This window comes from Marmota monax, unplaced genomic scaffold, assembly GCF_021218885.2.
Source record: "Marmota monax isolate L192 unplaced genomic scaffold, Marmota_monax_Labrador192_F-V1.1 WCK01_AAM20220418_F8-fsc00001, whole genome shotgun sequence".
NCBI lineage: Eukaryota > Metazoa > Chordata > Mammalia > Rodentia > Sciuridae > Marmota > Marmota monax.
Window position 1 is genome coordinate 2,140,409 of NW_026693777.1, and position 22,829 is coordinate 2,163,237.

At 37.0% G+C, this 22,829-nt stretch overlaps 1 protein-coding gene across 5 annotated transcripts in view; it reads right to left on the reverse strand.

Moving 5' to 3' along the window:
- Positions 1-22,829, reverse strand: part of Slc25a21 (solute carrier family 25 member 21) — a 519,050-nt gene that overhangs the window by 196,796 nt on the left and 299,425 nt on the right. For all 5 annotated transcript variants that reach the window (XM_058584493.1, XM_046461042.2, XM_046461041.2 and 2 more), the window contains one exon: positions 14,761-14,809. In XM_058584493.1, the coding sequence (XP_058440476.1) occupies positions 14,761-14,809 (49 nt within the window). The remainder of the gene's footprint in view (positions 1-14,760; positions 14,810-22,829) is intronic.

Genomic DNA, 22,829 nt, shown 5'->3' on the forward strand with positions numbered 1-22,829 from the left:
TTTTTGTTTTAGGTGGACACAATATCTTTATTTTATTTTTATGTGGTGCTGAGGATCAAACCCAGTGCCTCACGCATGCTGGGCGAGTGCTCCTACCTCTGAGCCACAACCCCAGCCCACCAAATACATATTTGAGCACCTATTTTGTGCCCAACACATACATTACTAAGAAAGAAGGAAGGCCTCTTGCCTTTAGAAAGCCTGCATCCCCTCAGAGGTGGATCAGCAGTTAACATATACCCAAATACATAAACATGATGAGATTGGAAGACTAGAGCAAAGACAAATGAGGAAACTAGAAAGAGAGGCAGACAGGAGGCCACTGGAGAAGAGGTCGCCAGAGAAGGCTGTCTGAGGAGATGATGGTGAAGCTGGGGTATGAAAGTTGAGAAGGAGCCAGTCATTCCAGGAAGAGAAAGGGTGCTAAAGTGTAGTTCCCCAAACAGGAGAGGCTCAGTGTATGGAGTGAAGAAATCCCACTCTGAATATCTTCTAAAGTTACTTTAAACAATGAAAACAGGTTTGGAAACAGCACATCCAATTGGAAGAAACCTCCATGCTGATTTTGGGGAATACCCTCAATTTCCAGGTGGAGTCAAGACCCAGAGCAGTTCCCTTGACTCACAGAGCTGGAGGCCACAGCATTGACCTAGAATGCTGATCTCCTGTGTTCATTATATACCTTCCCAGTGACCTGTGGCCTCTCCTGAGTTGATGCAAATTAATCACACTCTTCCCTGAACACTGACTATCCACAAAGGGTTTGTTTGCTAACTTGTCCTTCTTGAGTGAAAATGGGCTAAAACTCTAACAACTTTAGGATATTATCTAAAAGAAAGAAAATTCTATGAATTTTTTTTTTAACTTTTCATAATATAATAGGACACAAATACAGAAATCACTTAAATTCTAAGGCTGTTTTTTTGGAGTATTTAGCAGTAATAAGTCAGATCTGGTAATGAGAAGTTGACTATAGTAGGTTGTATTTTTCATAAAAAAGTGAAATGCATATCCCAGATAGATTTTGATTACCAAAAATTGATGATATTCAGTTTTATTCACATGGTTTTTGCTCTAATCAGGAAGCATGCAACATATTCGGTACTCACAAAGTTGCACTGGAGAAAATATTCAGTAACCCCCAAATGGGAAAATTTTATCCTGTATGAACTTGGCCCAGAGTATATAAACTGCATTTTGTTCTATTTATCATCTTGCAAACTTCTTCATTATTTCAAAATGAAATCTCAGCTGTGTCCTGATAGCAAAGCAGAAGCAATATAGGCTATTTTAGCCATCTCAACAAGAATATTCTGAGGATTAATCCATTTTCCAGGAATGCCAAACATTATTATGAATTTTTGGTCAAGGTACACAGTTATATTATCAGCCTTAAATTTGTTTGTTGAAAGAAATTTATGATTTTCATTCTGGCTTCACAAAAGGGGGTAAACCCTAGACTATCCACAATAACCATAGTCTTCAGCTGTTCTAGCATCCCAACAATTTTAGACTTTATTAGTCCTAATTCCCACTATATGTTCAAGAGCAGCTTTCCCATGGGTGTGGCCTGAGGTCAGGTTTTGCAGACAGCTAGAGTTTTCTCATCTACAGCAGCTTGTTTTCTCAACACTGCCAGCTTCTCTCATGCCACAGGAAAATCCCAGGTAAGTAACTGAGTGTTATTTCCATGGCACATGAAAATATTTTCATGGAAATATTTCAGGTCTTTTGGGATAGGAACCTGCTCTTTATGGAGGCTACTGAGGCATAAGCACTCCTGGTAATTTTGTTTTACTGGTGGGAGATTGTTTAGAGTTTAACTAGAAGTCATTTAAAATAATATAACAATAATAGAAAACAGAAAAGTAAACGATCTTTGTGAACATTTGTTTTACTTTTTTGAGCTGCTGATTGAACCAAAGGTCTTGTACATGCTAAGCATACACTCTACCACTGAGCTGCATCCCCTGCTCTTTGTTTTCCTTCTTAAATTTAGAGCTAGAACTTAATCTTAGCTAGCCCTTGAATTGACAATGAATTAGCTCCAAATTCTCTTTCCAAACACCTGCCCTTAAAATAGACTACCTAAAGGGTTGAGGGGTGTAGCCTAGAGGTAGAGTGCCTGCCTGTTATGTACAAGTCCCTGGGTTTGATCCCCAGCATGGGGGGGAAGAAAACTTATCTGAGAAAAGTTTGTGATTGCATAACAAACACTGAGAAACACAAATCAATTGTTTTTAATTCAAAATAATACCAAAACAGTTTGTTCATTTATATTAAATTATAATAACCCCAAATTAGAATTGAAACTATGACTTAAAAATATCAAAATATCTCACATATGGAAACCTGTGACGTACATTGGCTAAATAAGTAAGTGTTGTGATTTGGAAGTTAGTTTTTCCCCAAAAGCTCATGTGTAAGACAATGCAAGAAGGTTTAGAGGAGAAATGATTGTGTTATGAGAGTCTTAACCCAACCAGTGAATTAATCCCCTGATTGGATTAATTGAAGGTTAGTAGGGTGTGGCTGAAGGAGGTGGGTCCCTGGGAGCATGGCTTTAGGATACATATTTGGTCTATGGGGAGTAGAAGTCTCTCTCTCTCTGCATTCTGATCATTGTGTGAGCAGTTTACCTCCCCGACACTCTTCCGAAATGATGTTCTGCCTCACCTTGAGCCCCATGAAATAGAGCTGGCTTACTATGAACTGAGATCTCTGAAACTGTGAGCCCCGAAATAAACTTTTCCTCCTCTAAAATTGTTCTTATCAGGTCTTTTAGTGACAGCAGTGGAAAAGCTAACTAAAACAGTAATCAATAAAATTGCTGAAAATTTAAAAGCAGCTGGGGCAAAACCTTGGATGAATGCTGGGGGGAGGAGCAAAGGAAATGGTCTTCATGTTGATGTTGATTTAGAAGTAAGTCACTTTCCCATGGCAAAGATAAGAGAGGCATTTAAGAATTATTTACCTTTCAGCTTAAAAAAAAAAAAGATGTCTATTGAAAAGAACCCTATTGACAGGCATGAAGACATCATCACTTTTCCTTCCCACCTGCTGGCTGGGATCATCACAGAAGGAGAAGCCTTTGTGATCCAGTGGTAAAAAGAGGCAAGAAATATTAAAACAATACACACCTTTGATTGTTAAGTAAGGGAGAATTTTCTAAGGATGTTTAATTAGTTGAGGCATAATAGTTACTGTGCTATAAACAGACACTTAATCTTTATTTCTAAAAATTTAGACACACAAATCAAGGAGTAATTAAATACTTTACAAAGGTTCCACATTAAAAGTCATAAAAATAGCATACTCCCCTATGAAGTGATTTTAAGAAGAATTCTATTTACAAAAGTAAATTCAGGAGCTTTTCAAGATTATAAACTGAGTTACAGTTGATTTAACATACCTTTGTAATTTTATGTGTAGAGAACTAACTTGATTTTTCTCCTTATTGATAAAACTCAAAAATAATTTGAGTCCATGTTAGCAAGATTCTTTTGGATAAGATCTTTTTTTCTCTCCAATACCTCAAATTCTTTGGTGTGTACTTCTCTTTTGTCATTACTGGCCTGGTGAAGAAATGATTATACTTCTCAGTAGCAACAAAAGCTGACAAGCAGGGAGTACTTCCTATGGATAAGGCTGTTATTGTACCCAACCCAGCCCAGGGCTTGGGTTTATGTTTAGTGGGAGGATCACCAAAATGTAAAGGAGGCAGAAGGTCAAGACTACCTTCTGTTAATGCTTCTGAGTTTTCCAGAGTTGGGATACAACTCACTATTCCAAACAGAGGAAGAACACTGTCAAAAATAGAAATTCATTGGATTAACCAAAGGGGAATGAAGGGCAGGGAACAGGATAGGAAAAGGAAAGACAGTGAAATGAATCTGACATTACTTTCCTATGTACATATATGAATACACCACAGTGAATCTTACCACCATATACATCCACAACTCTGGGGAGTAGAATAAGATATATCCCATGCTTGTATAGTTATATAAAGGAATCTACTGTCATGTATAAGTAACAAGAAACAATAAATATGTATGTGAAGATACTATAACCATTTCCTACCATTATATGTTGCCATGGATGGATTTAGCTATGTGACAAAGTCCCAATAAAAAAATATAGTTTATACAAATGTGGTTCTATTCCTTATTTGCTTTACTTAAGACACATTCTGTCCATGGTTAGAAATAAGCCATGACAGTGGTCTCATCCTGCATTTTTATCTATGATGAGAAATTAGCCGTAACCATGATCTAACCCTGAATGTGATCTTAATATTTTACACCACTGGTAAATCACTAACACATGAAAATAACCCAGCTGCTCTTTTATTACTCTTTTCAATTCTATAGGCTCTACTGCTTTCACTGGACAACCTATCCTCACCTTTTCCCATGTTCTTTCCTCATTTTAAAGGGATTCTTTCCTTTTTCAAAGAAAAAAAAAAATCGATTGGAGAAAACATTCTTCTTTCTTTGTTTCCACCCCACTGTTCTGTTGGCCCCAATGGTTGTTCAACATTCTCTCGCCTACCTCTAAATTAAGTGTTCATTTAAACTTAACTGCTGTTTTCCCTTCTCCTTGGTAAAAGGGGGCTGTGAATTGCTTCCCAGGCTTTGGCTCCCCACTCTTCTGGGCTCCCAATGAAGCAGCCTCTCACTATAGTCCATCCTCAAATTTCTCTTTTTAATAAAGTTTGTGTTGGGCTTATGTCTCTAAATCATTTTTATCCATCAGAGCCATTTACCTTCTCTCTGGAACAACCAATGCTAGCTCCTCTCCCTTCCCCTGGTACTGATTTTTGACCATATGACCCCACTCAGTAGGACAAAATGTGTTGTTCCTGGCTTTAGATAATATATTCCTATATCGCTCTCACAAATCACAAAATGAGTTCTGGAAAGCAAGCTTTTGCCCTTCTACTTCCACTCATTGCTAACAAAGAAATTTTCATAAATGAAATGAATGAGAACCACAGGTTAATGAGATGTTTAATATTAAGAAGAAGAAGAAGAAAAAGGAAGGAATTATTTACATGACTTTTTACAAAACTTCCCATAGAGTATTTAGCAATGGTTCCCAAAGGCCGATCCAGTGACAAGTCTGGGATTACTGCATAAGAACCACCTGGGAGGTTGTTGAACATAAATATTGGTAGGCCACAGCCCTAGAGTTCCTGATTCAGTAGGTCTGAGGTTTGGGAGCCACCAATACAGTGTGTAAATCAATCTCAACAGCTTGAGTAAAAGCCCCATAAGCACATATATAACAACATGCAGATGCCAAATTTTCAACTATGTGAGTTTTTAGAATTTGCACTGTGATTAATATGTTTTGGGAGAAGTATGAGAAGACTTTTCAGTGAAACTTAAGTCCTAATGGGAAAAAGGATAAAAGCCAAGGTGTGTATTCAACTGTCCACTCCTCAGCAGCCTGCAACTATATGTCTACAAGGAGACATGAAATTGCCTCTTCCCTTCTCACCTTCCCCAGCACCCACTAGAAAATGTGCAGTTCTTTGACAAGCCTTTACAGGATCAAATTAATTTTAGTTTACACTTGATTTATGCTCTATTAAAAAATGAAACAAAAGTGATAAAAAATGACTTGGGGTGAAACAGAATGAACACTTAACTAATTCTCTCTTCCTCAAGCACAATGGCCCCTTTCCCTTCTTGGGAATCAAAATATGAAAGACATGTAATTTACAGCCCCTCAGACTGACTCCACAAATCCTTGTGGCATTTAATGCCACTTTTTCCACACTGAGCTAAGAACCTTCAAATGCATATGTAGTAAAATATCCGCCACCCCACCGGCACCCCGCCTTGGACCTTGCTTATTTGCATCTGTCAACCCACTCTAAGACAGAATTGTTCCTTCAAAGAAACCATGGAATATTGTTCTTCTTTCCCTAAAAGACCTTCCTACTTCCATTGTGTTCTAGGCCTATGTTGTCAAATCCAGGAACCACTATCCCATGTAGCTTTTGAGTATTTGAAATGTGGCTGACTAGTCAATGTTGAGATGTGATCTGTGTGTAAAATAGGCACTGGATTTCAAAGACCTAGAATGAAAAAAATGGAAAATGTTTCAGTATTAACTTTATATTGATGAACATGTTATTATGACACCATTTTGTATATAAGATTGAACAGAGAGCCTACAGAATGGGAGAAAATCTTTACCACCTGCACCTCAGATAGGGCGTTCATATACAGGATATACAAAGAACTCAAAAACTTAAAACAACAACAATAATAACAACAACAACAACAAAAATAATCAAATCAATAAGCGGGCAAAGGAACTGAACAGACACTTCATAGAAGAAGAAATACAAATGGTGAACAAATATATGAAAAAAAAATGTTCAACACCTCTAGCAATTAGAGAAATGCAAAATTAAAACTGTACTGAGATTCCATCTCACTCCAGTCAGAATGGCAATTATCAAGAATACAAATAACAGTAAATGTTGGGACGGGATATGGGGGAAAAGGTATATTCATATATTGTTTGTGGAACTACAAATAGGTACAACCACTCTGGAAAGCAGTATGGAGATTTCTCAGAAAACTTGGAATGGAGCCATCATTTGACCCAGTTATCCCACTCCTTGGTATTATACTTAAGAACTTAAAATCAGCATACTACAGTGACACAGCCACATCAATGTCTATAGCATCTCCAGTCACAATAGCCAAGCTATGGGACCAAACTAGGTGCCCTTCAATAGATGAATGGTTAAAGAAAGTGTGGTATATATACACAATAGAATATTACTCAGCCATAAATAAAAGAATTTATGGCATTTGACAATAAATAGATAGAACTGGAAAATATCTTGCTATGTGAAATAAGCTAGGCCCGAAAACCAAAGCCCAAGTGTTCTTTCTGATATGTGGATGCTAACCCACAACAAGGTAGGGTGGCGAGGGGAAGAACAGAAGTCCTTTGGATTAGACAAAGGGGAATGAAGGAAGATAGCAGGGAGGAGAATAAGAAAAACAGTAGAATTAATTGGATTTAACTTTCCTATCCTTGTATATGAATACATGACCAAGGTAACTCACATACAACCACAAGAATGGGATCCTAATTAGAATAAGTTATACTCCATGTATGGATAACATATCAAAATATACTCAACTGTCTTATCTATATAAAAAGAACAAATAAAAAAGAAAAAACGATAAAAAATATGTTATTAAAATTAATTTTATGTTTCTTTAAATATGTCTTTTAGAAAACTTAAAATTATAATGCACTAATAAAAACATAAAAAATAAAAATAAAAATTATGCCTGTGTTATGCATTTTATTTCTAGAAAAAAATGCTTTGCTAGGTGAAGACTAGCATTCTGCTTTCCATCTCAGAGACTATTACTTGTGTTTTCTCAGTACTCCTGATCCCCTCTCTTGGCTCAGTATACCTACCTCTCATTTGAACATACCTAACTGAAGAGTTCTTGCCTTATTCTGTCTCTGAGTCTCTGACACAGGCCTGACATGTTTGCCTACCATTATGTCAAATAATGTCTTCCTTTTTATTCTATTTTTTTTTATTTCAACAGATTTTTAATTCCCACTTCTTCCATGAAATCTTCCATTTCTTAAAGAAGACAAAACATCTGTCTATTATTCACTTTCTGGACATTCCAGTTTGGTCACAGAAGTAGCAGGGTTATTTCTGATTTTTTAAAAGAATAGTAATTTATTCATTTACTCAATAACATCCACTGGGCACCTGCTGGAGTCCAGGCACTGTTCTAGTCACAGGGGATACCTAATAATGTCAGCACACAGGCTTAAAATGATGTGTGGAATGATGTCAACAGGAACACATACACTAAACCAGTGTTCTCCTGCCCTCAGACCCAGAAGGACTCTCTGCTTGCAAACACCTTCTGAGGAAGGATTTAAATGTAGTGCTCGTATAACACAAGTCTTCCAGCTTGAAAACCTGAAACTGCATGACTATATAATAAATATTTCCCCTCAACCACAATTTGTATATTCCCTTATGTTTCACTGACTACCTTAAAAACTCCATCTTCTTGTATTCTATATTTTGCTGAGCCAGGATTAAACACCATGCTTTCACATGAGTGTGTGTGTGACTGTGTATTTATATGGCCATTTATCTCTCACAATGTAGATTCCATTTTTGCTCCCCCTTGGAAGTGAGGAAACTGGGACTAAGGGAAGTTAAATACCTTAATGAGGTCACAGGGGTAATGAGTAAAGAAGTAAGGATTTGAACCTAGGCAGTCTCACTTTAGAACTACAGTTATTAGCCACTATACAAACACCAAGGACCATTTAAGCATGATTCTGGCACAATCTGGTGCCAAATAATGACTATACAAGAGAATGACATCTGGAGAGGAAGAGAGGAAAAAGAAAGAATATGAGAGAAATATTACTGATTATCTTATTTGAACCCCTAAAGAACATGAAGCCAGAACATACCCTTTGGTCTTCCTAGTTTCCCAAGTAAATAGAATCTTTTATAATTTGTATAATTTGGGGGAGGGTCTACTCACAACTGTATACAAAATTCTGCTTGTGCATAAAGAGAACTATAAAAAGTGTGTATGTACTCTATAGGAAGAATCTCAAAGGAAATTTGATTCTACACAACTTTCATGTGTACAGCATCTTAGCCAAATATCCTTTTCTAAAATTAGGTAGGAGTACTTAGAATAAGCTAGTTGTCATGTGGCAAGCCTCTGTTCACATTAGGCCTATTCCTGGAACTATCCCTACATGGAACAGAATAAGCTGTTTTCTATATAGTCAAGTGACACAGTGTCTAAAAATCTTTTCATAAAAATTTACCATTTATAATTTCAAATCATCTTTTAAAATGCAACGTGTGCTTCTGTTCAACCTGATAGATTGGAAATGCATGCTTATCTCAAACCTTTCTTCAAAGTTCACTAACATGACAGCATCTCACTCCCACCACTGTTTGTTTGTAGATCCATTTCTCATTCTTCCTTTATTTGGTTCTGCTCAAATGTGGAGGGACTAACCCTTGCCATGTTGGGCCTTCCAAGCTTACATAGGTTCAGCAAACAAGAGCACGGTTAGTGGGAGACTGAAGAGGATAAGAAGGGAGAAATTAGAGTATTTATCACTTTACTTGTCTGCTCTAGGCAGAAGATCTAGCAGTAGCTGGGTCTCTTTTGAAGCTCCCGCTATAACAGGTAGACCCACCACAATTATAGCTCTACCAGGGTTACCAAAACTTACCTTCTTGCTTTGTCCAATCAATATGGGGTAGTAGAGCTATTGCTAAGCACTGGGTTGCCTCATTACTTCTGTTTGCTCCTTGTCAGTTCTATCTTCTGTATAATTAATTCCTTGCATTAAATTACCATTGTTTCAAATACTTAGGGTATATTTTCTTGGTTGGGTCTTGACTAATATAGCTAGTAAAAGAACAACAATCATAAATAAGCATAAACTAATAAGCACAAAGACGATGAGCAGGAAGTACCCATGGATGGGTGCAACATATATTTTTGTAATATGAAAATGGCTGGAGGAATGGATGAGAGAGAGCCGTAGCAGGGGAAAGGCTGCTACACCCTAAGTACTTGAGGAAGAGGATACCAGGAAAAACCCTGGGAAGCTTCAGGCCTTGGGGACACTGGATACTTTGGAAGGTAGGAATATGTGACTGAAAAGAGAAGGATTGCTTTAGAGTCCACACATGTTGTCCTTATCCACCTCCCAGGTAGGAACCTGAAGCTTATTCTGTGGAGGCTGAATCAGCACAACCTCAGACTAGGGATAGCAAAAGACAGGAGAGTGGATCCTTGCTAGAAACATAGTGTTATAGTTTGGATGTGAGGTTTCCCCCAAAAGCTCACATCTGAGACAATGCAAGAAGGTTCAGAGAAGACATGATTGGGTTAGGAGAGGCTTAACCCAATCAGTGAATTAATCACCTGATGGGATTAATTGAGTGGTAACTGAAGGCCGGTAGGGTATTGGGGTGTAGCTTTGAGTATATATTTTATATTTGGTGAGTGAAGTCTTTCTTTCTGCTTCTTATTACTATGTGAGCTGCTTCCCTTTGTCACACTCTTCTGCCATAACATCCAGCCTCACCTTGAGCCCTGAGGAATGGAGTCTGCTGTCTATGGATTGAGAACTCTGAAATCATGAGCCCCAAATAAACTTTGCCTCCTCTACAGTTGTTTTGATTGGGTCCTTTTAGTCACAGCAGAGAAAAAGCTGACTAAAATACATTGTAATGATGTGGATTTTTTTTTTTATTCTCTGCCACACATGACTTGGAGTAAAAGATTCCTCACTGGGAAAAAAAAAAGTGTCCCCAACTATTGACATTGGAAATGGAAGAGGAAGTTTCTAACAAACTAACCAGATCATTGTGGGGGAAAAAAAAACAAAAAAACAACCACCTTCAACAAGCCCTACCATGTCATTTGCTATTAGTTTGACAGTATGGAAAACAGTAGTGAAAAGGAAACTGTAGAAGCATTTGTGAAAAAAATAGCAACTAGCAATAGTCTTACGAAAATAAAAGAATAAAAATGAGGCAATAATGAACTCCAGGAAAATAAAGCATTAAGTGTCACTTGGTACCGCAGTGGGCAATGTTTGCATAGTAAAAATAATTAAACAGTTCATTACTGATAAAAAAAAATGGACAGATGAAGGGAAGGGAAATAGGGGCTAGGTATAATTATAAATGCCATGAATAACTACACATTTTATTCATATTAGTGCTATATTAGTTTCCTAATCTATTCCATTCTTCTCTTCTAGCTTCTGGTGGTTGCCAGAATCCTTGGTGTACATTGGATTTTAGCTGCATAATTCCAATTCCTACTTTTAGTGTCATGTAGCTGTCTTTCCTCCACATCTGTTTCGGTCTCTTCTTATAAGGATACAAGTCATACTGGATTTAGGGCCCACCTATTTTAGTATAATTGAATCTCAATGAATATCATCTACACCAAATAAAGTCACTTTTTGAGGTTCTGAGAAGGACATGATTTGGGGCAGAGAGCATTATTCAATTCAATACAATCAGTATAAGCATAATAGTTAGAAATATGGAAATGAATTCTAATGAAACAGCTAAAAGTCAAGGGTTCTTACCTCTGGAATGGAAACTGATGGGTTTAAGGAAATAACATTTATGCTTCTAAGGCTTGGAACAGGCATGCCTATGGCATACTGACACCTAGATACCCTCCTTCAGATCAGAGAAGAGGATCGTACTCTTCTGATTGACTGGCCAAGACACTAGTTTTTAACAACAGGTTTGAGAGAAAATGACACTTTTGGTCAGATCTATACTTGCCAGTATGAGACCATCAGCTCTATTCTTCATGCTACAGGGATGGTGAAAGCATGTATGAAAACAGAGTTTCTGTCAACCTGAATGACTTCAGTGAGCATAGTCTCCCATTGCTACGGTCCCTAAAGTCCATATATGAAAATACTAAACCCCAAGGTAATAGATTTAGGAGGTGAAGCATTTGGGAGGTGATTAGGTTTTGAACAGGATTAATACTCTTATAAAAGAGATTCGGAATGCTACTTTGCCCTGTCCACCATGCTACTATATAGTGAGAAGGGGCTGACTATGTGCCAGGAAATGGACCCTCACCAGCACCAAATCAAGGCAAATGCCTTGATCTTTCACTTTCTGGACTCCATAATTGTGAGAAATAAATTTCTGTTGTTTATTAGCCACCCATAATGGTGTTTTGTTGTAGCAGCCTGAATGGACTAAGATACCTACTCATATTAAACTGAAGTGGGAATGACCCCCCCACAAATCCTTGTAATCTATTGAGATTTGTGGCTTGTTACTGATGCTATAGCAGCATAACCTAGTCTATCTTGTTGAACGCAAGGCTTGGGGTTAATATTTGAATTTTATACAATGAATGTTTACTATTGTGATAAAAGTAAAAATGAATAAATAAGTTGTAAATGAGAATGTAAGAAATAACAGCATTAGTAATTTTAGTAGGTTTTTTTAAGTGCATGGTATTCCAAGAACACTGGATTCTAAGTTGCTGTAGGCATTGTCAGAGTGCGGCATGGAAGAGGGGCATGGTGGCACACACTTATAATTCTAGCTACTCAAAATACTATGGTGAGAGTATTGAGAGTATAAGCCCAGCCTGGGCAACATAGCAAGACCTGGTCTCAACAGCAACAGCAGCAACAACAATAAAAAGTAGGGCATGGGATCATCAGATCAAACAAACCTCATAACTTTTTAAGAATTGTTTTCCCTCTCCTTGGATATTATTACTTGAACGGTGGTACACTGAATTAATCCAAGTATGGTATAGCTCATTCTACAATATCTCATGTGTTGGATATAGCAATATGAATGTGTTTATTTCTTGGGAGTCTAGTCTTTACTTTTTGGGTTCTTTTTGTGCCTAATCCTTTTCTTTGCTGAATGAAAAACAATAGATTCTAAAAATTTATTTTCAAAATCTTTTCTCAAAGGTTTTTTTTTTCATTCTGCATATGATCAATTGCATTCTTTGGCATGAATTTATCCCCATTTAAAAATGTAGTCATCTCCTGTAGAATGTAAGAGTAAAGAGATTCCAATACTTTAGTCTGCTCCTGTCCAATCACTATCACCATTATGTCAATTGCCTAATTGGTAAATCCCATTGATCTTTCCATCAATCTTCCATTGCATAGTTAGTTGCAAATACTCTGGGTTTTCAGTTTTCTCTATGGTTAGGGTCTTTATTCAATATACTTTTTATTGCTGTGCAGGTCAAGTACCATCTAGTTTCCAGTTATCATCTTCAGGGTACCTGTATTATTCTTTCCCCTTGAAGTTAGGCAAGGGCATGTACTAATTCCAATTAATGAATGCCATTTTCATGAAAATATTTATATAACAATGAATATATAAACCTCCAGTTATTTGGCACATCTATTTCAAGAAGTAAGCAATTCAATTCTAGTCCAGCAAAATGAAACAGTTTTGAAAGTTCATGGTCATGAGGTTCCCATGCCTCAAAGAGCTCCTCAAATTGTGAGCTCTTTGAGGCATAGCTAGTCTGGAACCCACATGCTAGGTGCTCAAAAACATATTTGTTGACTGGATGAATGAAGAATTTGGGGGAAATGAGTGAATGATCATAATTTCAATATCACATCTTGTTTAAATCATTCTTATATCTCCTGTATACCCATTTGAAAACTAATTTAGGGAGTCACCCTTAAATGAGTAAGAATTTATTCCTGAGTAAGACTAGAAACAATATTATGGTTTTTTAAAGAAAGTGAACACAGATTCTAAGCATGAGTATTGCTTCTGTTTCTGAAACCTATAACAAAAGATGATCCAGGGTCCTTGAATTTGAATGAAATTTGTGATTTTTCTTCTTTATCTGTTTTGGTTTAATGACTTGAAGCTGTTTCCAACTGAATTTTGTATCCTTACAAAATCTGTATGCTGAAACTCAAATCCCCAGTGTGATGGTATTTGGAAGTGAACTTTTGGGAAGTGATTAGGTTTAGAAGTCATGAGGGCGAAACATCCATCATGGAAATAGTGACTTTATAAGAAAAGGAAGAGACAGCAGAGCTTTCTGTCATGGCCAAGTGAGGATACAGTGAGAAGGAGGCTGTCTGCAAGCCAAGGAGAGGGCCCTCACAAAGAAATGAGCTTCTCTGACCTTGATTTTAGACTCTCCAACTTCCAAAACTATGAGAAATACTCATCAGTTATTTAAGTCACCCAGCCATGTTTTTTGTTACAGCAACTAAGTCAGACGCCAAATTCTCATTTTCTCTTTTTCAATGAGAAATGTAATATTATTTACACTTTAAATTATTAAATTATTAATATTAATATTATTACACTTTTCCAGAAACCAGTCTAAGATTCTCCAGATTCTGTAGATAAAGTAACATGACCATACAGTGACTACTCTGACTTATTAAGTATTTCCTGAGACAGTAATGATTTGATCAACTACCATTGTTGGATAGCACTCTTAGGCTTCAACCAATAAATGGAGACTTTCATTAAACTCTAACAACTTCTAATGGCAATAGGGAGTTCCATAATTCAACCACAGGATAAACTTTTTAAAAAATGCTTTAGGATCATGTTAAACCTTATAAGATTTTGTTATTTTTGTTTTGTTTTTTGTTTGTTTGTTTTTGCTCTTGGTAGATAGATATAATACATTGCCCTGATTTTTATCTCCCTTCAAGAGCAAATTCATTTCCCTATAAACATGGTATTTTGAATTGGAAAAGAGTTATAGGAATAAATTCTTTAGGCACCATTTAAGAAGCTTACTTGAAATTTTGGAGTCTCACACCAAATGCTTACTATTAAATAGCAATATGTTATATGAAATGTCAAATGAAAATGCTATCATAATTCACTGGATAAAGTTGAATTTTTACATCATTTTGATAAATTTTCCTCATTTACCAATATAGCCACAAATCATAACTTAAGGTTGTCAAGTGAAGGCAATAAAATATTACATACCTTCAGATGACCTCTATCCAGAAATTCTTTTCACTGTTCACATTTTATCTGTCAAATAGTACTTTCTTTAAAAAGCAAATACAAATGCCATTATAGGGAGAAGCTACCAGCCTGGGACAAGTTCTAGCATTTAGAACTCTGACAGATTTTAATTTGGATATCAGCCAAAGTCAATAAAACTTGTTCATGCAGAAACTTACCTGGTTTTCACCACATCCAGGGGGTGCATCAGGCAAATTTCTACAAGACCTGAAAGATGATAAAGGATAGTCCAATAAACATTTATGTAAACACTGGTTCTTATTCCTTGACCCTATTAATTTCTCAAAGTTGAAGATCCAAATAAAGAATTTGGAACTTAGGACCTGACAACCAATAGAAGTAGACTAGTTACAAAAGACAAAAGCTTAACATGATTTTATTTCAATGGGAGTAGAATTTTTGAGTATTTTCTTAAAAGTGCTCTGTAGCTTGGTAGGGCTAATGGAGAAAAATGAAACAGGAATCAGCCTGTATTCCAATCATGTAAGCAGGTATTATTGCAATCTCAATCCAGATCAATTGATAAAGACTGGGAACATCTATTATTTATAGAAATAAACATTAAAATGGAATCCGATGAACTGTTACCATAGGCCTAGAAGTGGCCTCAAGAAACTGAATCATACTATGTACTTCTTGACAATCGTATTACCTAGTATGAAGTCACAGCCTAAATAATGTATAGGGAATAGATTTTAATAATTTCTCTTTTTCATCAAATTGAAAGTCTAACATAAGAAAGAAGATGACTCAAATATCCAGTTCCATTTAACAATCTATCCTAATTGCTTAGTTTAAGACACATTAATTAATTGCTAGTTCAAGACAAATGAGACCTAGAAAATTTGCTCTCACCAAGCTGGTATTTAAATTTAAATTTATCAGTCACAGATAAACACAAAATAAAATGATTTAATCTTCTCACTCATGCATAATATAAAAATTATATTGCCAATCATCAACTATAAAACCACTTTTCCTGGGAGGGGGGAACACTAGAACTTCATAGTAACTTGAGGAGGGTTGTGAAAAATGCACAAGAAACTTAAATAATTATAGATTTAGATCAGTGCTTTTCTAATAGACCTTTTTTTAAAAAAATTTTACATTCAATATAAAACCAGAATAATAGACACTTAAGAGATAAAATAGCGTGCTGGGGTTGTGGCTCAGCAATAGTGCGCTCACCTAGCACGTGCGAGTTGCTGGGTTCAATCCTCAGCACCACATAAAAATGAATAAATAAAATAAAGTTATTGCATCCAACTACAACTAAAAAGTATATTTAAAATTTTTTTAAAAATAAAATATCTACAAGTGAAGTTTACTTTTTAATGGGCTAAACTATATAAACCTTCTACTCATTTATGGATAAAAAACACAATAAAAACTTAAGCAAACTACAGTATGAAAATAATTCGAAAAACATAAAAAGAATCATACTGTATATCAGGAAGTTAAAATCTTCCATTGCTATTTTCATTTGAGGCAACTGCTGCTTTATCACAATAACAAGCAAAATAGACTTGCTACTTGATTTGTTTAAAGTAGGAGAAAGACTAATTTTATAAAGCTGGACATAAAACTTAAGGAAACCCAAAAGTATACTGATGTTGTAAACTTAATATATCATACATGTTTTTGGTGTTTCTACAGATTTGTGGCACTTTAGTGAGCATAACAATTCTGTATGGTTCCAATGAAGCTGGGAATGTGACTACTATGGGCACAGGAAGGCATGGGCTAGCCTCTGAACTTGTAAGTTAGGATATTACTGAATGAATGCTCCCTTCTGCTTAAGTACATGCCTTCACGGGGGCCAATATTGCTGGGAAAGGATTAACATTAGTTTGTTTTTAATGCTTCTCCCACTTTCCGTCTTTTCTGAGAGGCTGTCCTGGCCCATTCAACCCAAACCTACACTGAAACATTAGTTCCACTCTCTTTCCTCTGATAAAAGCTGAGCTATACCTCTTTTCCTAATAAAAGTACAAACACTGTCATGCAATGATTAGTTGGCAAAAGAACAGCTTCTCAGTATTCAATTTCTTGGGATTTTTCTTTTTTTCTAGAATGTTTTACTCCTATAAGGACACACATACACACACACACACACACATACTTCTTCTGAGAATTCTACTCACCTTCAAATCTCAATTTTGGCAACCATTTTCCCAGAAATCCTGGGGCAGAGATGATTAGTTATCCTCTCGTATTCATCCCCTCTTTTTTTCTGGCTACCCAAAATAAATAATGCATTTCCCAGTTTTCCCTGCTGCTGGATATTGCCATGTGATTAAGTTCTGGCTAATGGGATGTAAGTAAAAGTGGCTTGAGCAACATCTAGAAGTCTTTCAATGGCAGAGAAATTGTTCCTGTCATTCTTTCCCCTCCTTCCTATTGTGGAATGGGGAAATGGAGTTGAAATAGCCATCTTGGACAAGGTGACTTTGGGAATTGAGGCCACAAATAGCATAGTAACAAGACAGAAGTAGTCCTTGACATTGTGGAGTTGTAGTCTGTCTACCTCCAGATATTCATTTTGGAGAAAATTTTCTGTTTACTTTAAACTACTGCTATTTGCATTTCTGCCACATGCAATTGACCTAATTCTGTCTGATGAGGAGCCATTTAATGTGCACTACCAGAACCCTGAGCTTGTATTCTGACACTGCAACCATCTATGTTCTTGTCTGAAAGCTCCATGAGGGCAGAAACTCCACCTGCTTTGTTCATCTTTGCATTCTTATCACTTTGCATGATGATTGCACTTGGTAAGATCAAGAAAATATTTGATGAATAAACAAATGAATGCTGAGTTGTGTTTCTGTGCATGCCATCATAATTCTCAAAATAAATTGAACTGGTAGCTACTTATTCTGCACTTATTTCATTAGTTCGAACATTATACAAATAAGCAGGTAAGGGCAGAGAAGTAATCATAAAAATGATACTAAATAAAGCATAAAAGAAGTACTTGAATACAGAATTGCAACATCTAGATGTTCAGCTATTAAGTAAATGTGGAAAGACAACCAGCAAACTAATACCTAATAGATTGACAAATGATTGTTGCAAGCTGTGTGATTTCATGGTATTGTGCAAGGTACTGGGAACAGTCTGATACAGCATCGGGGCTGCTGGAAAGGCTGAAGGATTTCAAAGGTCTATACAGAAGTGACTCATTGAACTGAGTGCAGTGGCTCATGCCTGTAATCCCAGCAATTTGGGAGACTGAGGCAGGAGGATCACAAGTTCGAGGCCAGCCTTAGCAACTGAGAACTTGTTTTTTAAAAAAGTGACACCACTGTAATGATTTAGATATGAGGTATTCCCTAAAATCTCATGTGTGAGAGAGTGCAAGAAAATTTAGAGGTGAAATAATTGGGTTATGAGAGTTTTAACCTAATCAGTGCATTAATCCCCTCTTAGGGATTAACTGGGTGTTAACTGTAGGCAGGTAGGGTATGGCTGGAGTGGGTGGGTCACTGATGCACAACTTTGGGGTCTATATTTTGTCCATGGTGAGAGAACTCTGTGCTTTCTGGTGCCATGTCCTGAGCCTTCCTCCACCACTCTTCTCCCATGATGTTCTGCCTCACCTCCAGCTCAGAGCGATGGAGTAGGCCATCTGTGGACTGAGAACTCTGAAACTGTGAGTGCCAAGTAAACTTTTCTCTGCTAAAATTATTCTTGTCAGGTCTTTTTGTTACAGCAGTGAAAAAGCTGAGTAAAATACTCACTGAGGAAGGTAAAAATAAAGGGAAGATATCAAACAGAAAAAAGTAACATACATATAATCATCTTTCAATTGCAGTGATTTAGTGTTGCTATTTACAATTGAAAATGTTGTTATTTATGTTCTGCATCAGTTCAAGCCTTATGTGACTGATTCCTTTCATCCCAATTTGTCACCCTTCTTCAAACAGTATGTTATAGATCACATAAAACAAATGACAAAAATATAAACAAATATTTTTCAATTTTTAAGTAAAAATGTAATCTGTGGTCTTGGAATTCTTTGTATTTTATTATTTCTTGTCCTAAGTCACAAGGATGATTTCTGTGAGGTAAAGTGATATATTTTAAAAATACGTATCTCACAAGGAAGTAGTTCTAAGGTTTTCACCTTCTTTGCCAGCAACCACTGGTAGATATCTTATAACTCAACGATATCCTTTTTCTTTAGAGCTAGGAATAGAAAACCACATCAAAGTCATCACTACCCAGAAAGGACAGGGTTGTACTTTTTTTTTTTTTCATTCTGGAGACTTAAAATGCTTACAACATAAACCAGAGGATTTCTTTCTTTCTTTTTTTATTTACCCATCTCTTTACCCAGAGAAGGTCTCAAAAAATTGATAATAGCAAGTGCATTACTGCAATGATGGGCTGATTGACTATGGAACATATGCACCCCCAGCTAACTCCCTAATTGAATTTTAAAGACTAGAAATCTAGATATCTGTTGTCATTCCTGTGCCTTCCTTTCCACTCCACATCTGCCTTCACCCAGGAAAAGTGTTGCTGTGGACTTCCATGACTCATTTATTTATTTTTGAAGTACTGGGGTTTGAACACAGGGGCATACTAACACTGAGCTGTGTCTCCAGACCTTTTTTATTTGTATTTTAACATAGGGTCTCACTAAATTGCCAAGGCTGGCCTCAAATTTGGGACTCCCCTGCCACAGACTCCCAAGTTGCTGGGATTACCAGTGTGTGCCACTGTGCCTGGCTTCAGTGACCATTTTAGCAAAGAATGTAGGCTTATGGGAAGCAAACTGGATGACCCAAAGTTGAATATAAATTATTAAAGAAGAATATTGAGAGATTCCTTAGTTAAAGTCTTAAGATTGATTTTAATTATATACAATCTTATTATACACTGGTCTGTCCTGAGATGCATTTTTGAGAATAGAATATTCTAAATCTATTCTGCCTTATTTTTACTGAATCAATTTACCACTCCTCTTTCAACAGTTCCATTCTTTCACCAATTATATCATATTAACCTTATAATTCCATTACAATCACACTATATCTATATCAAGATTAGCATTTATCATACCATGCTATGGTTGGCAATATGTAGAAACATATAAAAATTTGTCCACAACACATGTCTATACCTAGTGGTTTCTCAATAAATGTTGGAGGAAATCCTGAATTACAATAAAACAACAAATGATAGTATTCCTTTTCAATAGTTTGTACAACATGAAGTTATGAGAAGTTAGTGTGTACAGTGGGAACTCACTCAATCCAAAGAATTCATAATACTTTTTTTTAACTATCTGACAGTATTTGCTTTTGAAATTTTGTCTTATTTTTAATTGATAAGACAGTTGTGTATATTTATGGTGTACAACGTGATGTTTTGAAATAAGGTTGCATTGTAATATGATTAACTCAAGTCAATTAACATACTCATTACCTTGCATAGTTATCAATTCTTTTGGGTGGAAATATTTAAAATCTATTCTTTAAGCAATTTTGAAATATGCAATGCCTAACTATAGTTGCTATTATGTGTAATAGATTACTAAAGCTTATTCTTCCTGTCAGGCTGAAACTTTGGACTTTTGATCAACATGTCCCTTTCCCCATCCAACCTCCTCCCTGGTTTCTGGTGATCAGCATTCTAATTTCTTCTTCCATGATTTTGACTTTTTTGGGATAACATATATAAGTGAGGTCATGCGTTACTTGTCTTTCTGTGTCTATATTATTTCACTTGGCATAATATCTTCCAGATTTATCCATGAAGTCACAAATGACATGTTTCTTATTTTTTAAGCCCTAATAGTATTCCTTTTTGTGTGTGTGTGTGTGTGTGTGTTTGTGTGTGTATCTCACATTTTCCTTACCCATTCACCTGATGATGGACACTTAGAATTCAGATTGATGATATCTATTGTAAATTGTGCTTCAATAAATATGGGGGTTGGATGTTTCTTGGGTAAATTGATTTTAATTCCTTTAGATATATCCCCAGATATGTAATTGCTCTATTATTTGGCAATTCCAATTTTAGTTTTTTGAGAAGCCTCTATTGTGTTATCCATAAAGTCTACATTAATTTATAGTCCTACCAACAGTATATGAATTTCCCTTTCTCCATAACCTTTCAAATGTTTGTTATTTTTTGCATGTTTGATCTAGACTGTGTAACAGATCACTAAAGTTTATTCCTTCTGTCTAGCTAAAACTTTGGACCTTTGGTCAACATGTTCCCATTCCCCATCCAACTCCCTCTCCAGCTTCTGGCAACCACCATTCTACTCTCTACCATTCTATGTGGGATGAGATGACATCTCCTTGTAGCTTTGATTTGAATTTCCCTGATGATTGGTGATGCCGGGAATATTTTCATGTGTATGTTGTCTATTTGCATATCTTCTTTTAAGAAATGTCTGTTTAGGAGAAAAGGCCCAGTGGCCCGCGGAGGGGCAGAGCTTCCAATCACTCCTGCAAGATAGGCAGGCCTGCAACCCACCGGCAGAAGAGGAGCAGCGGCCTGCTGAGAGGCAGAGCCGCCCCCTCCCCCCGCGCCTGCAAGGTAGACGGAACTGTGACCACCATCAGAACAGGCCAGACCTGCAACCGACAGACAGAACAAGTCCAGCAGCCTGAGGAAGGGTAGAGCCGCCCCGCCCCCCGCGCCTGCAAGGTAGGCGGACCTGCGACCCACTGGCAGAACAGCCCCAGAGGCCTGCAGAGGGGCAGTGCCGCTGCCTGCGCCTGCAAAGTAGGCAGAACTGCGACCACTGACAGAATAAGCCTAGCGGCCCACAGAGGGACAGAGCCGCCGCCTGCGCCTGCAAGGTAGGCGGACCTGCTACCGACCGGCAGAGCAGGCCCAGTGGCCTGCCGGCGTGGTAGGCACATTGGCCCAATTGGAGGAGGGGCAGAGCCGCCGCCCGCGCCTGCGAGGGAGACTTTGCAACTATACAAGACCAATATAAATATATAGGGGGAAAATTCAATAGCACAACAGTTTGGACCAAGTAGAAAGTAACACGAACAGTATGAAGAGACAAGGAAAGAAAGGACCACAAGCAATGCAGGTCAACTCAACGTTAGAAGAGGTAACAGCTGCAGCAGATGGAATGTCAGATAAAGAATTCAGGATATACATGCTTCAGATGATCTGGAGTCTCAAGGAAGATATCAGACAGCAAAATCAGACAATGAAAGATCACTTCAACAATGAATTACATAAACAAATCCAAGAAGCAAAAGATCAACTATACAGGGAGATAGAGGTTATAAAAAACAAACAAACAGAAATCCTAGAAATGCAGGAAGCAATAAACCAACTTAAAAACTCAATTGAGAATACTACCAGCAGAGTAGAACACTTAGAAGATAGAACATCAGACAATGAAGATAAAGTATTTCAACTTGAAAAGAACATAGACAACTCAGCAAGACTGTTAAGAAACCATGAGCAGAACATCCAAGAAATATGGGATAACATCAAGAGACCAAATTTAAGAGTCATTGGGATACAGGAAGGGACAGAGTTTCAAACCAAAGGAATGAGCAATCTATTCAATGAAATAATACGAGAAAACTTCCCAGACTTGAAGAATGAGACAGAATCCTAAATCCTAGAAGCCTACAGGACCCCGAATGTGCAAAATCATAAGAGACCCACACCTAGACACATTATAATGAAGATGCCCAACATACAGAATAAGGAGAGAATTTTAAAAGCTACAAGAGAAAGGAAGCAGATCACATTTAGGGGTAAGCCAATCAGGATAACAGCTGATCTTTCAACACAGACTCTGAAAGCTAGAAGATCCTGGAATAACATATTTCAAACACTGAAAGAAAATGGGTTCCAACCAAGAATTGTGTTTCCAGCGAAATTAAGCTTCAGGATGGAAGATGAAATTAAAACCTTCCACGATAAACAAAAGTTAAAAGAATTTGCAGCTAGAAAACCATCTCTTCTAAACATCCTTGGCAAAACATTACAGGAAGAGGAAATGGAAAATAACAATGAAAACCAACAGTGGGAGGTAGGACAGTAAAGGGGGGGGAAATAATCAAAGAGGAATACAAACCATGTTTAGTAACATAAATAAACAAATATGGCTGGAAGAACAACCCATATCTCAATAATAACCCTAAATGTTAATGGCTTAAACTCACCAATCAAGAGACACAGGCTAGTAGAATGGATCACAAAACAAGACCCAACAATATGCTGCCTA